Source organism: Nycticebus coucang, chromosome 2, assembly GCF_027406575.1.
Source record: "Nycticebus coucang isolate mNycCou1 chromosome 2, mNycCou1.pri, whole genome shotgun sequence".
In the NCBI taxonomy this organism is placed as follows: Eukaryota; Metazoa; Chordata; class Mammalia; order Primates; family Lorisidae; genus Nycticebus; species Nycticebus coucang.
The window spans coordinates 166,296,856-166,312,476 of record NC_069781.1 but is presented as its reverse complement, the minus strand read 5'-3'; the positions used below and the strand labels follow the sequence as shown (position 1 = coordinate 166,312,476).

At 50.1% G+C, this 15,621-nt stretch overlaps 1 protein-coding gene across 1 annotated transcript; it reads left to right on the top strand.

Moving 5' to 3' along the window:
• Window positions 1–8,126: 8,126 nt before the first annotated feature.
• On the top strand, window positions 8,127–11,926 carry LOC128560752 (dipeptidase 3-like). The gene is made up of 10 exons (XM_053554151.1): window positions 8,127–8,335; window positions 8,631–8,757; window positions 9,201–9,330; window positions 9,404–9,545; window positions 9,762–9,831; window positions 9,941–10,117; window positions 10,426–10,510; window positions 10,983–11,058; window positions 11,460–11,595; window positions 11,684–11,926. The coding sequence occupies exons 1-10, from the start codon at window positions 8,127–8,129 to the stop codon at window positions 11,924–11,926; spliced, it is 1,395 nt and encodes a 464-aa protein (XP_053410126.1).
• Window positions 11,927–15,621: the final 3,695 nt, after the last annotated feature.

Here is a 15,621-nt window from a genome sequence, read left to right as displayed (position 1 = left end):
TTAATACTTTATGCATACCCCATGACTCAGCAATTTCACTCAACATATATCCAACAGATATTCATAAATTGTGTTTCCCCAAAAGGCATATAAAATCATATTTCTATCACCACTAATCATAATAACCCCAAACTGTGTATTTCAAAGTCAAACTGGTAGGTGCCAAAAGATTGTCTATCTTGGCTTTTGTTTTTTTGTTCTTTGAGACAGACTAGAGTGTTGTGGTATCATAGATCACAGCAACCTCAAACTCCTGGGCTAAAGCAATCCTCCTGGCCTCAGCCTCCAGTGAGTACCTGGGACTACAGGCATATGCCACCATACTTGGCAAGGTTTTTCTATTTTTAGTAGAGACGGGGTCTTACTGTTACTCAGGCTGGTCTCAAACTCCTGAGTTTAAGCAATCCACCTGCCTCAGCCTCCCAGAGGGCTAGGATTACAGGTGTGAGCCACCTTGCCCAGCCACACCTGTAATCCTGTTATCACTTTGGGAGGCCAAGGAGGGTAGATAGCCGGAGCTCAGGAGTTCAAGACTAGCCTCAGCGAGAATGAGGCCCTGTCTCTACTTAAAATAGAAAAACTAGCCTTGTTTCTACAAAAAGCAAAAACTAGCCAGGCATTGTGGCAGACACCTGTAGTCCCAGCTAACTCAGGAGGCTGAGGCAAGAGGATCGCTCGAACCCAGGAGTTTGAGGTTGCTATGAGGTATGATGCCATGGCACTCTACCCAGGGCAACAGACACTCTTTTCTCAAAAAAAAAAAAAAGGGCGGCGCCTGTGGCTCAGTCGGTAAGGCGCCGGCCTCATATACCGAGGGTGGCGGGTTCAAACCCGGCCCCAGCTGAACTGCAACCAAAAAATAGCCGGGCGTTGTGGCGGGCACCTGTAGTCCCAGCTACTCGGGAGGCTGAGGCAAGAGAATCACTTAAGCCCGGGAGTTGGAGGTTGCTGTGAGCTGTGTGATGCCACGGCACTCTACCGAGGGCCATAAAGTGAGACTCTGTCTCTACAAAAAAAAAAAAGAAAGAAAGAAAAGAAACGAAGGAAGAAAAAAGGAGGGAATTGGTTAACCAGGTGTTGAAAAGGTTGGAGTCTGGAAAGGCACAAGGGAGACACTAAGGTGAACCTAAAAAAATTCCAGAGCAGCTGGGTGCAATGGCTCACACCTGTAATCCTAGCACTCTGGGAGGCTGAGGCAGGTGCATTGCTTGAGCTCATGGGTTCAAGACCAGCCTGAGCCAGATCAAGACCTCGTCTCTAAAAATAGCCAGGCGTTGTGGCGGGCACCTGTAGTCCTAGCTACTTGGAGGCTGAGGCAAAGAGAATTGCTTGAGCCCAAGAGTTTAAGGTTGCTGTGAGCTATGATGTCACAACACTCTATCAAGGGTGACAAAATGAGACTGTCTCCAAAAACCAAACAAACAAAAATAAATAAATAAATAAATAGGTGGCGCCCATAGCTCAGTGGGTAGGGTGCCAGCCACATACACAGAGGCTGGCGGGTTTGAACCTAGCCCAGGCCAGCTAAAAAACAATGATAACTGCAACAACAAAAATAGCTGGGCGTTGTGGTGGGTGCCTGTAGTCCCAGCTACTTGGGAGGCTGAGGCAAGAGAATCACTTAAGCCCAAGAGTTTGAGGTTGCTGTGAGCTGTGACACCCTCTACCAAGGGTGACATAGTGAGACTCTGTCTCAAAAATAAATAAATAAGAATGGGTACAGGCGATTGCATAATGTACACAGCTATGATTCAACAATAAAAAAAAGAAAAAATAAATAAATAAATAAAATAAAAATAAATAAATAAATTCCAGAGCAACTTCCCCCTCCTCAGGGTTCTGAGAACAAGGAGGAAGAGGAGGTGGTGGTTACTAGAACCCAGACCCTCAGTGGAGGTCCCTGTGAGCTGGGACTCCAGCCTATGAGCAGGGGATCTGCCTGGCTGGTGTAGGTGGTCTAAATGGTTATGGCAAGGCTAATCTTTGACCACGAAATAAAGTGAGAAGGAAATAAAATGACCAGAGCTAACTGCCAGTGCTAAAGCAGGACTGACAGGGAAAAGAATAAAGATCCCCTTTCCTCCCCCCCTTTCAGTTTCCCTCTCATCACTTCTGTTGGCAAAATATAACAGGAAGGCACCTGGCAAAGTAGTCTAGGGAATGTGGTTTCAGGAGTTCCATTCCCAACATCACAGATCAGAGAAGGCTGGATCTGGAGTTGACAGACGATTGCAACCGGGCACGCATCGTGTAATCCTAGCACTCTGGGAAGCCAAGGCAGGTGGATTGCCTGAGTTCACAAGTTTGAGACCAGCCTGAGCCAGAGCAAGATCTTGTCTCTAAAAATAGCCGGGCGTTGTGGCAGGTGCCTGTAGTCCCAGCTACTTGGGAGGCTGAGGCAAGAGAATCCCTTGAGCCCAAGAGTTTGAGGTTGTTGTAAGCTATGACGTCATGGCACTCTACCAAGGGTTACAAAGTGAGACTCTCTCAAAAACAAAAAATCATTGCAGACGCACGAAGTGCTACTTGTGCATCACTTTTCCTCTAGGACATATTCCTTTGTGTTCCAACTCAAAACTAAGTGTTGGGCAGCGCCTCTGGCTCAAAGGAGTAGATTCAAACCCCGCCCCAGCCAAAAACTGCAAAAAAAACCCTAAGTGTTTATCAAGGTCTTCTCTTACCTTGGTGGGTCCTGGATGCTCATCTTTGTCTTCTTAGCCCCACAGCACTCCTGGGGGAGCAGAACCCCAAAGGCAGATTCTTCTCTTTGGGCTCCCACCTCCCTGAATCCTCGACATGTAATTTTTTAATATCTTGCTAACTTTCTGACTCTCTAAATCCTTCAAAAGGATACTTTTTTTTTTTTTAAAGCAGAGTCTCAACACTGTTTGATCAGGCTAGAGTGCTGTGGCAGCAGCCTATTTCACAGCAAACTCAAACTCCTGGTTTCAAGCAATCCTCCTGTCCCACCCTCCCCAGTAGCTGGTATTATAGGCACCTGCCACAATACCCAGCTAATTTTACTTTTTCTTTTTTTTTTTTTTTAGACAGAGTCTCACTATGTCACCCTCGGTAAAGTACATGGTGTCACAGCTCACAGCAACCTCCAACTCTTGAGCTTAAGTGATTCTCTTGCCTCAGCCTCCCAAGTAGCTGGGACTACAGGTGCCCACCACAGTGCCTGGCTATTTTTTTCTTGTTGTTTTAGTTGTCATTGCTGTTTAGCAGGCATGGGCCAGGTTCAAACCTGCTTGCCTCAGTGTATGTGTCTGGCACCCTAACCACTGAGCTATAAGCGCCAAGCCTTCTTCTTTTTTTTTTTTTTTTTGTAGAGACAGAGTCTCACTTTATGGCCCTCGGTAGAGTGCTGTGGCATCACACAGCTCACAGCAACCTCCAACTCCTGGGCTTAAGCGATTCTCTTGCCTCAGCCTCCCGAGTAGCTGGGACTACAGGTGCCCGCCACAACGCCCGGCTATTTTTTGGTTGCAGTTTGGCAGGGGCATGGTTTGAACCCGCCACCCTCGGCATATGGGGCCGGCGCCCTACAGACTGAGCCACAGGCGCCGCCCCCCAAGCCTTCTTCTTCTTCTTTTTTTTTTTTTTTTTTTAGAGACAGAGTCTCACTTTGTCACCCTTGATAGAGTGCTGTGGCATCACAGCTCACAGCAACCCCCAGCTCTTGGGTTCCAGGGGTCCTCAAACTTTTTAAACAGGGGGCCAGTTCACTGTCCCTCAGACTATTAGAGGGCCGGACTACAATTTAAAAAACAAACAAACTATGAACAAATTCCTATGCACACTGCACATATCTTATTTTGAAGTAAAAAAACAAAACGGTAGCCAGGCGTTGTGGTGGGCGCCTGTAGTCCCAGCTACTCAGGAGATTGAGGCAAGAGAATCGCTGAAGCCCAGGAGTTGGAGGTTGCTGTGAGCTGTGTGAGGCCACGGCACTCTACCGAGGGTCATAAAGTGAGACTCTTTCTCTACAAAAAAAAAAAAAAAATGGGAACAAATACAATCACACCACCTCATAGGCCCGCGGGCCGCAGTTTGAGGACTCCTGGTAGTCAATTCTGGTAGGCAATTCTCTTGCCTGAGTCTCCTGAGTAGCTGGGACTACAGGTGCCCACCACAATGCCGGGCTATTCAATGGTTATAGTTGTCATTGTTTGGCAGGTCTGGGCTGGATTTGAACCTGCCGGCACTGGTGTATGTGACTGGCACATTAGCCGCTTGAGCTACAGGTGCCAAGCCTTTTTTTTTTTTTTTTTTTAATGGAGATGGGGTCTTGCTCTTTTCAGGCTGGTCTCAAACTCCTGAACTCAAGAGGTCTTCCTCCTTGGCTTCTCAAAGTACCAGGATTCCAGACAGGCGTGAGCCACCCTGCTCTGCCAAGAAGATGCTTTTTTATATTTGCCTAACTTTTTTAAGTTATCAGGAGTACCATAACTTTGATTTGCCTAACCAACCATACCCATCATTTTCCTTTTTAGACAGAGTCTCACTCTATTGCCTAGGCTAGAGTATCCTGGTGTCATCATAGCTCACAACCACCTCAAACTCCTGGGTTCAACCAATCCTCCTGCCTCAGCCTCCTGAGTAGCTGGGACTACAGACACCTAAAACAATGCCCAAATAATTTTTCTATTTCTGGTAGAGACAGGAGTCTCACACTTGCTCCAATTGATCTCAAACTCCTAAGCATAAGTGATCCTCCTACCTTGGCCTTCCAGAATCCTAGTGTTTCAGGCATGAGCCACTATGCTGAGCCCATACCAGACATTTTAAACTGTGTTTATGTATTAGTTTGATTAAAAATGTTTTTTGTTTCTAGTCCTTATCTTAAACACTATTATTGTTATTAAATTTTAAGCCTTTTTAATTTTGTGAAGGCAAAAAAATGGAAAACTAATAAACACATGTATATGTAAAAATTTTTTTAAAAGTTTTTTTTTTGTTTTTGTAGAGACAGAGTCTCACTGTGCCGCCCTCAAGTAGAGGGCCATGGCGTCACACGGTTCACAGCAACCTCTAACTCTTGGGCTGAAGCGATTCTCTTGCCTCAGCCTCCCGAGCAGCTGGGACTACAGGCGCCCGCCACAATGCCTGGCTATTTTTTTGTTGCAGTTTGGCAGGGGCCAGGTTTGAACCCACCACCCTCAGCATATGGGGCCGGCGCCCTACTCACTGAGCCACAGGCGCCGCCCTAAAAAAAAGTTTTTTAATAGAGAAGGGAGTCTCATTATGTTGTTTAGGCTGGTCTTGAACTCCTGGCCTCAAGCATTCCTCCCACCTTGGCTTCCCAAAGAGCTAGGAATACAGGCATGAGCTACCATGCCAGGCCTTGATAACATTTTAAACAGTAATTATAGGCCAGGCATAGCTCAGGAATTTGAGACCAGCCTGAACCAAAGTGAGACTCAGTCTCTACTAAAAATAGAAAATCTAGGCGGCGCCTGTGGCTCAGTCGGTAGGGCGCCGGCCCCATATACCGAGGGGTGGCGGGTTCGGACCCGCCCCGGCCAAACTGCAACCAAAAAATAGCCGGGCGTTGTGGCGGGCGCCTGTAGTCCCAGCTACTCGGGAGGCTGAGGCAAGAGAATCGCTTAAGCCCAGGAGTTGGAGGTTGCTGTGAGCTGTGTGAGGCCACGGCACTCAACCGAGGGCCATGAAGTGAGACTCTGTCTCTACAAAAAAAAAAAAAAAAAAAGAAAATCTAGGCCTCCCATGGTGGTTGGTACCTGTATTTCCAGCTATTTGAAAGGCTGAGGCAAAGGGTTGCTCAAACTCTTGGGTTGAGCCCAAGAGTTTGAAGTTGCTATGAGCTATGATGCCATGCCACTCTACCCAGGATGAGAGAGTGAGAGTCTGTCTCAAATAAATAAATAAATAAATAACAGTAATTATAAACATTATGCCCTATTCTTTCACCTAAGTCTAACATACGAGCAGGAAATAACTGTATGTGCAGTGCTTTTTTGTGCTTTTGCTAAACTATTGGCAAAGGTGTCATTATGTTGTTCAAAGTCACTTAAATTAAAACCTCCAGGGCAGATCTTTGGAGGTTTATGAGAGACCACAACAGACGACATTATCTATCTGCCCTTTCTGAGAGGACCAAAGCTAGAGCCAGCTGGGCCAGACTTGGTCATTAAGCCCCAGCCATAAGGAGGAAGCAGCAACAAAAGAGGACAATGGTCACCAGATACCAAGCTCCTTTATGAAGGTGTTCCAAAGGGAAGGCCCACTTAACGGGGAGTTCAGGTGGTAGAACAGGAGAAAGACACAGATGCAGAACTGGCTCTTTTTTTTTTTTTTTCGAAACAGAGTCTAACTTTGTCGCCCTCGGTAGAGTGCCGTGGAGTCACAGCTCATAGTAACCTCAAACTCTTGGGCTTAAGCGATTCTCTTGCCTCAGCCTCCCAAGTAGCTGGGACTACAGGCACCCGCCACAACATTTGGCTATTTTTTTGTTGCAGTTGCCATTGTTGTTTGGCAGGCTCGGGCTGGGTTTGAATCTGCCAGCCCTGGTGTACGTGGCCAGTGCCCTAGCCACTAAGCTACAGGCGCCGAGGCAGAACTGGCCATTTAGATTCAGTCTGTGGTGTTGGCCCCTCAGCAGGACCTGATCCAGGCCCAGGAGGCTTCAATGCTACCCAGATGCAGGTTTTTTTTGTGTGTGTGTGTGGTTTTTGGCCGGGGCTGGGTTTGAACCCGCCACCTCCAGCATATGGGACTGGCGCCCTACTCCTTGAGCCACAGGCTCCGCCCCCCAGATGCAGTTTTAAGATCCATCCCCTTGTACCAGGGCTTCTGCAGCAGCAAATGGTGAATTATACTAACCAATCTCTGGCCCACCTAGAAACTACCTTGTCTCAGAAAAGGATTTCAGTCTCAGCACCAAGTTATGGTGAAGTTATAGTCTCAGCACCAAGGCCCTAACTTGACGTTGTCCACCAGTCCATGCAGGAGGATCCTCCCCTGTCTCCCTACAACTGTGTACTGTCCAAACTATTCCTCTGCCTGGGCTCCTCTGCCTGATATAAACCCCATCCTCTCAAGGTTCAGCGCGTGCTCTGGTGCCTCTGCCAACCCCCCAGGACTCTGGTTTGCCTTCACAAGCACCACCCATGATCACTCTAGGCCAGTATTAGTGTAATAAGCAAAGAAATGAGATAGAAAATGACCAGGGGGCGGCGCCTGTGGCTCAGTGGCACCGGCCCCATATACCGAGGATGGCAGTTCGAACCCGTCCCAGCCAAACTGCAACCAAAAAAATAGCTGGGCGTTGTGGCGGGCGCCTGTAGTCCCAGCTACTCGGGAGGCTGAGGCAAGAGAATCGCCTAAGCCCAGGAGTTGAAGGTTGCTGTGAGCTGTGTGATGCCACAGCTCTCCAGAGTGCCATAAAGTGAGACTCTGTCTCTACAAAAAAAAAAAAAAAGAAAGAAAGAAAAGAAAATGACCAGGGAGTAGGTAGCTCTTTTCACAAGATGGCTACTATTAACTGACATGTGGTGTGTCTACTCTAGGGTGTGTGTGTGTTAACATGTGTACGGAAGCAAAATTTAACATTAAATGCTAAGATAATGGTCTCCCATAGATACTGTTCTTAAATTTCATTTTAATAAGGGGGAATATTTTTCTGCCAATCAAAACATACATATCTAATCATTCTTCTGAGTCCGAGTTTAGAATTTCATGGAATATTTGACCTGTTTGAGGGCTGGAGAGCACAGCCTAAAAGTGAGATCCCGCAGATTCCTGGGCCCCCCACTGATGTCTTCCCGGGTCTGTGGGTCTACGGAGTCTACCCCAGGGAATAGGTGCAGGACCAGGAACGCGGCAGAAGCAGAGGGAGTTTACAAGGCGTCTCGCACGCCGCATGCAGGGACCATTCCAGCCCGTGGGGGCGCCCTTCCATGACTGCAGGGGCCGTGTCGCCCCCTGGTGGCTGCGCCACACGACCTCGTGGACGCCAGCGCGTCTGTCGCCTAGTCGCGTGACTGCAATCCCGTAGCGAGGCCACATTAGTGACTGCAATCTCCTACATCTACGGACCCCCATCATCGCCCTCTGTCCTTCATTTGCTCTTCCCAGGCTCCTGCGACCGGCCCAGGCGCAACATGCAGTCTGCGGGCCTCAAGGGTCCCCATGCGCATGGCTGGCGGCCTCTGCTGCGTCTACTGCTTGTGCTGCTGCTGCATCAGCCGGTAACCTGCGCCCAGACCACAACCGGCGCCCCCAGTGCTCCATCCACGCGGGGAACCCCCAGCACCCAGAACCTGCGGGAGCACGTGCAGGCCCTGATGCGGAACTTCCTTTTGGTGGACGGGTGCGTCGGTGTAGCTAGCGTGATGGGGGCTGAGCACACCCCAAGGCAGAAGAAGGGGCTCTGAGCATGCAGGGCTGGCAAAGGGGCACCCTTACACCACCCCTGGGAATGCTTTCTCTCCTCTATTGCCCATGGGTGTCCTCCCATTCCAAGTGGAACCCTCCCAAAGTCTCTATATTGTCTGTGTGATGGAGGGGCCTGGTGGGGTGGGGGAGGGGAGACCCAGGCGTGTTGTTATGTCCTTGCCTGACCTGGAGGCTATGTCCTCACTCTAACTTTTACTTAACATCCTCAGCCACAATGACCTGCCCCTGGTCCTGAGACAGCTTTTCCAGAACAGGCTACAGGATGTTAACCTGGGCAATTTCAGCCGTGGCCAGACGAGCCTGGACAGGCTTAGAGATGGCCTCGTGGGTGCTCAGGTACCACAGGGACACACAGGGGGCCACAGAACCCTGGGTGGGCCAGCTTATGGGTGACTAAGTACCATGGGGCATGCAGTGGCCAAAATGGGCCTTCCAGGAAGTGTGGCCAAGACAGGATTACTGCATGGGCACCCAGGGTCTGTGGGGATAGAAAAAATAACTGGAAAATACCCGGTGAGAGTGGGGGGTGCTGGAAACCACAAAGGACAAAGTGGACTGGCCTTGGGGCATTCACTTAGCACATGGACAATAGCCCATCACTTGGCCGCTGACAGCAAACTTAATAGTCATCAAGGTACTGTTGCATGACAATGGGTCATGCAGGGCTTCACTTGGTGTTACTGACCAAAAGGGTGCTTTGGGGACTGAGGCAGAAGTGGCAGGCCTAAGGGCTCGAAGACCACCCTAGCCTCATTCTGGACCCTTGGTCTTACCCCCAGTTCTGGTCAGCCTATGTCCCCTGCCAGGCCCAGGACATAGATGCTGTGCGCCTCGCCCTGGAGCAGGTTGACCTTATTCGCCGCATGTGCACCTCCTATCCTGAGCTGGAGCTGGTGACCTCAGCTGAAGGTGGGCTGGGGGGGGGGGGGAGTCTGGTGGGTCTGTACCTGGGCTCTGACCACTTGACTCTACCTTCTTCTAGGTCTGAATAGCACTCAAAAGCTGGCCTGCCTCATTGGCCTGGAGGGTGGCCACTCACTAGACAGCAGCCTATCTGTGCTGCGCAGTTTCTATCAGCTGGGAGTGCGCTATCTGACGCTCACTTTCACTTGCAGCACGCCCTGGTGAGCTCAATCCCTGGCCAGGGTAGAATGGTAAACAGTGTGCTGGGGAAACTGTCCCCATCCCTGGGATGGGCCTGACCAGACTTGAGGATAAAGAGGCCCACAGAAGGAGGCTGGACTCCCAGCAAGTGCCTCATATTCCCAGAAAGTAGCTGGCCCAGGCTCTGATGGCCAAGGTGTGGCCAGCTAAATTGCTCTCCCATGGATGTCCTGCAGGGCAGAAAGTTCCACCAAGCTCAGACACCACTTCTACACCAATGTCAGCGGGTTGACAAGCTTTGGTGAGGTGAGGACTCCTGTTGTGTTCCTCACCCTACCTATAGGTATGTGTACACACACTTTTGTACACCTAACAACCTCTCCTCCTCCTCAAATCCCCCCAATTGTCCCTGCAGAAAGTGGTAAAGGAAATGAACCGCCTGGGCATGATGATAGACTTGTCTTATGCATCGGACACCTTGGTGAAGAGGGTCCTAGAAGTGTCGCGGGCTCCTGTCATCTTTTCCCATTCAGCGGCCCGGGCTGTGTGCGACAGTTTGATGAATGTTCCTGATGATATCCTACAGATTCTGGTGAGCAGCCACCCAGCCTTCAAACCCAGGGCCAGGCATGCTTCATCCAAAGATTCTTGACCCTGAACAAAGAAATCTACCATCTAGGTCTCACACAACCTTGGAACGAAGGCTAGTTAATTAACCCTCTTCTATCCCTTAAACTCAAGGCCAAATCATTTCTACCTAGAGACCCACAAAAGCAGAGAAGCCTTTTACAACCCTTGAAGCCAGGACTGAGCACTGTCCTACCAAAGCCCCCACAGCATGGGAGGCACATCATCAGGCTGGAAGGGCTGAGCTGAGTGTTCCTTTGTCTCTCCCTATAGAAGAAGAATGGTGGCATTGTGATGGTGACATTTTCCATGGGAGTGCTGCAGTGCAACCTGCTTGCTAATGTGTCCACCGTGGCAGGTGAGCCCCATCTTGGCTCTTTGTGGAGCTCTGGCTTAGGCTGTGGTTCCAGGGCCCTTAGGACAACTCACACCCGTTGAGCAATGGGCAGACCTCCTATCTTCACCACCACCCAGATCTGGGGCCACAGTCAATGCTGATGGGTTTGATGCCTCTGTCTCTGAGTCTCATTTTTGTTCCCAATCCTTGAACCTTTCATTCCCCACATCTCTGGGCAAGACATGCACAGTCCTCACCAGGCTCTCAGGGAGAGGTAATGTAGCTTCTGGGCAGGAAAAGTCCCAAAGGGGTGGGTCTGAGGTCCAGTGTAGTCCAGTGACCAGCCTGTAGCCACTTCAGGACTCATGACTGGCCATGAGCTAGCTCTTTGGAGCCATCCACCATGGCCTAGGGTACTAGGGACCAGACTGATCACAGACAAGGTCTAACTCCTGCCTCACACTGCTTACCACCACTAATCTCTACCCCATAGATCATTTTGACCACATCAGGGCAGTCATTGGATCTGAATTCATTGGGATTGGTGGAAATTATGATGGGTCTGGCCGGTGAGTGCTTCCTTGGGGCTTGTTAGGGAGTCTTGGGGTTCTTCCCATCCTTCAGGCCTTGATGACAGGCTCTGGTCTTCCAGCCTTTCCCCACCTCCTATTCTCAGCACCTGTTCCCTAGATTGTCCCTGTGGACAGTGGCTGCACTCCAGGCTGTTACACTTGCTCAGTACTCCCTTCTCCCAGACAGAGTCCATTTGCCCAGCACATGCTGTAGGCTGACCATCTGCTTAGCTGGTAGAGGCTGCAGAAGCCCAGTCCTCAAGAAGGTTAAGAAAGTTGCATTCACAGTCCTGAAGAACTTGGCCTTCAGTGTCTCATATGTGACTTGTTGGTAGACAACAGGCCCCAGACCAGGATTAGGACTAAGGTCCCACAGCTGCCTGGTGGGGGCCACACAGGTTCCCTGAGGGGCTGGAGGACGTGTCCACATACCCAGTACTGATAGAGGAGTTGCTGAGTCGCGGCTGGAGTGATGAAGAGCTTCAAGGCGTCCTTCGAGGAAACTTTCTGCGGGTCTTCAGACAAGTGGAACAGGTACACCGGACTGTCAAAATGATGGTTCAGTGGTTTGAGCAGGTGAGGGATTGCTCTGAGAGCCCCTGACTGCTGATTTCACCCCCAGGTGAGAGAGGAAAACAGGGACCAGAGCCCCATGGAGGCTGAGTTTCCAAACAGGCATCAGAGCAGGCCCTGCCATTCTCACCTCCTGCCTCAGTTTCATCATGGACACCTGACTTCACACCTGGAGGCGACCAAGTGGCCAAGAAGCTGGGTACTCCAGAAGTCCTCAAAGGCCTCCCCATACCTTGTTCTAGGTCTTGTGGCTGCTGGCACTTTCCCAATCCTCATTCAGTGGCTTTACTGATTTGGCCAATCTCCCAAGAGGTCATGGTGGCAAAGTCCCACAAAGTCCTGCTTCTAGCCCAGGCACAAGCATATGCTGAGAATAAACATTTTACACATGGAACCAGGTGTGAGTCTCCTTCCTTCTCCATGGTGGGATTGCGGTCAGGTGGGATTTGGTAGATAAGAGGTCTTGTGCTCTGGTCCCAGCTGCTGAAGGTGAGTGGTTCATCTCCAGCTTTGGCTTTCTCAGGAAGGCCAGAACCTTTCATCAAATTCTTTTTTTTTTTTTGAGACAGAGCCTCAAGCTATAGCCCTGGGTAGAGTTCTGTGGCATCACAGCTCACAGCAACCTCAAACTCCTGGCTTAAGCTATTCTCTTGCCTCAGTCTCCTGAGTAGCTGGGACTACAGGTGCCTGCTACAACACCCAGCTATTTTTTGGTTGCAGTTGTCATTGTTTGGCAAGCTAGGGCTAGGGCTGGATGTAAACCCACCAGCTCAGGTGTATGTGGCTGGCACCTTAGCCAGTTGAGCTACAGGTGCCACCCTCATCAAATTCTTGAGATCACTAAGATCAAGCTCGGTGGCTTGAATTGTAATCCTAGTACTTTGGAAGGCAAAATGGGAGATCACTTGAGGCCAGGAGTTCAAGCAGCCTAAACAACATAGCAAGACCCCTGTCTCTACAAAAAATAGAGAAAAGTAGCTGGGTGTGGTGGCACATACCTGTAGTCCCAACTACTTGGGAGGCTGAGAAAGGAGAATCACTTGAGCCCAGGAGTTTGAGTTTGTAGTGAACTATGTTCAGGTCACTACACTCCAACCTGAGTGACAGAGTGAGACTATCTCAAGAAAAAAAGAATACTCTTTTTTTTTTGAGACAGAGTCTTACTCTGTTGCCCCAGGTAGAGTGCTCTGGCATCATAGCTCACAGCAACCTCAAACTCTTGGGCTCAAGCAATTCTCTTGCCTTAGCCTCCTGAGTAGCTAGTACCTGCCAGGTACTACAGGTACCTGCCACAACACCCAGCTTGTCTTTTCTATTTTTAGTAAAGATGGGGGTCTCGGATTTTGCTCAGGCTGGGCTCAAACTCCTGAACCCAGGTTCCACCTGCCTTAGCCTCCCAAGAGTGCTAGGATTACAGGCATTAGCCACCACGCCCAGCCAAGAAACAATAATTCTTATGCCCAAAGCCTGAGTCCACAAAAGAGCACATTTGTTTTTGAATTCTGTTCCAATTATTTGAACTATTTTTTATCATCATACCAATACCACAGTGTTGTAATTATGGCAACTTTTAGACAGTCTTATTATTGTCACCCTAGATAGAATGCCCCAGCATCATAGCTCACAGCAACCACAAATTCTTGGGCTCAGGTGATACTCTTGCTTCAGCCTCCCAAGTACCTGGGACTACAGATGCACACAATGCCCGGCTACTTTTTTTTTTTTTTTTTCCGAGACAGAGTCTCACTTGGTTACCATGGTAGAGTGCTACGGCATCTTAGCTCACAGCAACCTCAAACTCTTGGGTTCAAGTGATTCTCTTGCCTCAGCCTCCTGAATAGCTGGGACTACAGGCACCCACCACAGTGCCCAGCTATTTTTTAGAGATGGGGTCTTATTCTTTCTCAGATTATTTTTGAACTCTGTGAGCTCAAGCAATCCACCTGCCTTGGCCTCTGAGGTGCTGGGATTATAGGCATGAGCCACTGTGTCCAGCCTCCAGCCTTTTTTTTTTGAGACAGTCTCATTCTATCACTTTTGGTAGAGTGCCATGACGTTACAGCTCACAGCAACCTCCAACTCCTGGGCTTAGGCGATTCTCTTGCCTCAGCCTCCTGAGCAGCTGGGACCACAGGCGCCCGCCACAACACCTGGCTATTTTTGTTGTTGTTGTTGTTGTTGCAATTTAGCTGGGGCCGGGTTTGAACCCACCACCCTCAATAGGCGCCCTACCCACTGAGCCATAGGCACTAACCATCTTTTTTTTCTTTTTTTTTTTTTTGTGGTGTTTTGGCCGGGGCTGGGTTTGAACCCGCCACCTCCGGCATATGGGACCGGCGCCCTACTCCTTGAGCTACAGGCGCCGCCCTTTTTTTTTGTTTGTTTTGTTTTGTGTGTTTTTTGGCCAGGGCTGGGTTTGAACCCTCCACCTCTGGCATATGGGACCAGTGCCCTACTCCTTGAGCCACAGGCGCCGCCCAAGTCTTGCTTTTGCTTAGGCTGGTCTCGAACTTCTGAGCTTGGGCAACCCTCCCTCGTTGGCCTCCCAAAGTCCTGGGATCACAGGCGTGAGCCACCATGTCCAGACTCACCTTTTCATTCTTTATTGGTAAAAAGTGTTGGATACAGGACGGGAGATACCAGTGAGTGTGACAAGACCAACAGGGTCCTGCCTTTGTAAGGTCCACAGTCTAGTGGGCATGACAAACATTCATCAAAGGCTCCCACCAACACATTTCTGCCTGAAATGGGTACTATGAAGTGCAAAGGGAAAGCACCCCAGGGGAACCCAATCCAGGTCAGGTAGTGAGTGGGGTGGGGTGTCTGGGCAGATGAGGAGTGTGGTCAGTGAGGTAGGGAGCAGAGGCTAGAGAGATGCTCCATCAGAGTGAACAGTGGGTGATGTCCAGAAACTGTGATTCAGGAGGTGAAAGAGGTTTGAAGGGCAGAGGCTAGAGAGGAGGATGCCTAAGGGATGCGCCTGGAGAGGTCGGCGGGGCCAGATTGAGCAAGGCCTTGTAGGCAAAGAAAGCTAGGGCTTTCTCCTCAGCAGAGGCGGCTCTACATGAGCAGAGGAGAGATCAGGGAGCCTATCCAGTAGGAAGGCTGCTACTGTGGGTGGCTGAAGGTGGCGTGAGGGGCGGGAAGGCAGGTCGACAGGAAGGGAGGGGTCAGCTGGGGGTCGTCGTGCAGGGCGCAGCAGGGCCCAGCTACTTTGATTTTGCCCAGAGCCGGAGGATGGCTGGAGACCGAGCCCACAGTCAGAGCGCACAGAGCCTGTAGTTGGTAGGTATCTCTCTGACCCGTTCTGGATGTTCTAAACTTAAAGCCATTTGAGCCACAAAAGGGAGAAGAATGGAGGCAAGTAAGATGGGCTCTGAGGTTTTCTGATAGAGAAAAAAAGAACAGCTGAAAGGATGACCCATAAAGATAAAGATGCCAAAGTAAAGCCAACTGGATAAGTTATCTGAAGCAGTGAAGTAGAAAGTGAAAGAAAAAAAAAAAAGAGCGAATAAGCAAATGACTTGGGTAAAGGAACCCCTAGGAAGTGAGACAGTAAAAGATAAAGTTTAAATGAAAGTACTGGGCTAAAACACCCAGTATCTTGTCCCAAAGGGGACAATGGGACCAGGAGTGGGATGGGGTGGGAGTCTTCCCTGCTGAGGACCCTGCAGCCTCTGGGGAAGGGCCGAGAATCCCCAGCTGCCTTCAACAGGAGAGGCTGCAACACGGAGGCTCCGGGCAGGGACGGGACCCTTGCGGGGGTGCGGGTTCCAGGGACATGGAGGAGAAGTGGGAGCCAGACGATAGAAATGTGGAGGAGGTATCTAAGGATGGGGGAGACCATGGGCAGAACTAGGGTGGCCCTAGCGGTCCTGGGCCGGTTCCGTCTTCCCTTCCCTCTCCGAGTGACAGAAATGGTCACGAGCACTTAAACCCAGAGCGCAGAGCCTGTGCACCCTGCGCTCCATCTCAGGGAGCCCTCAA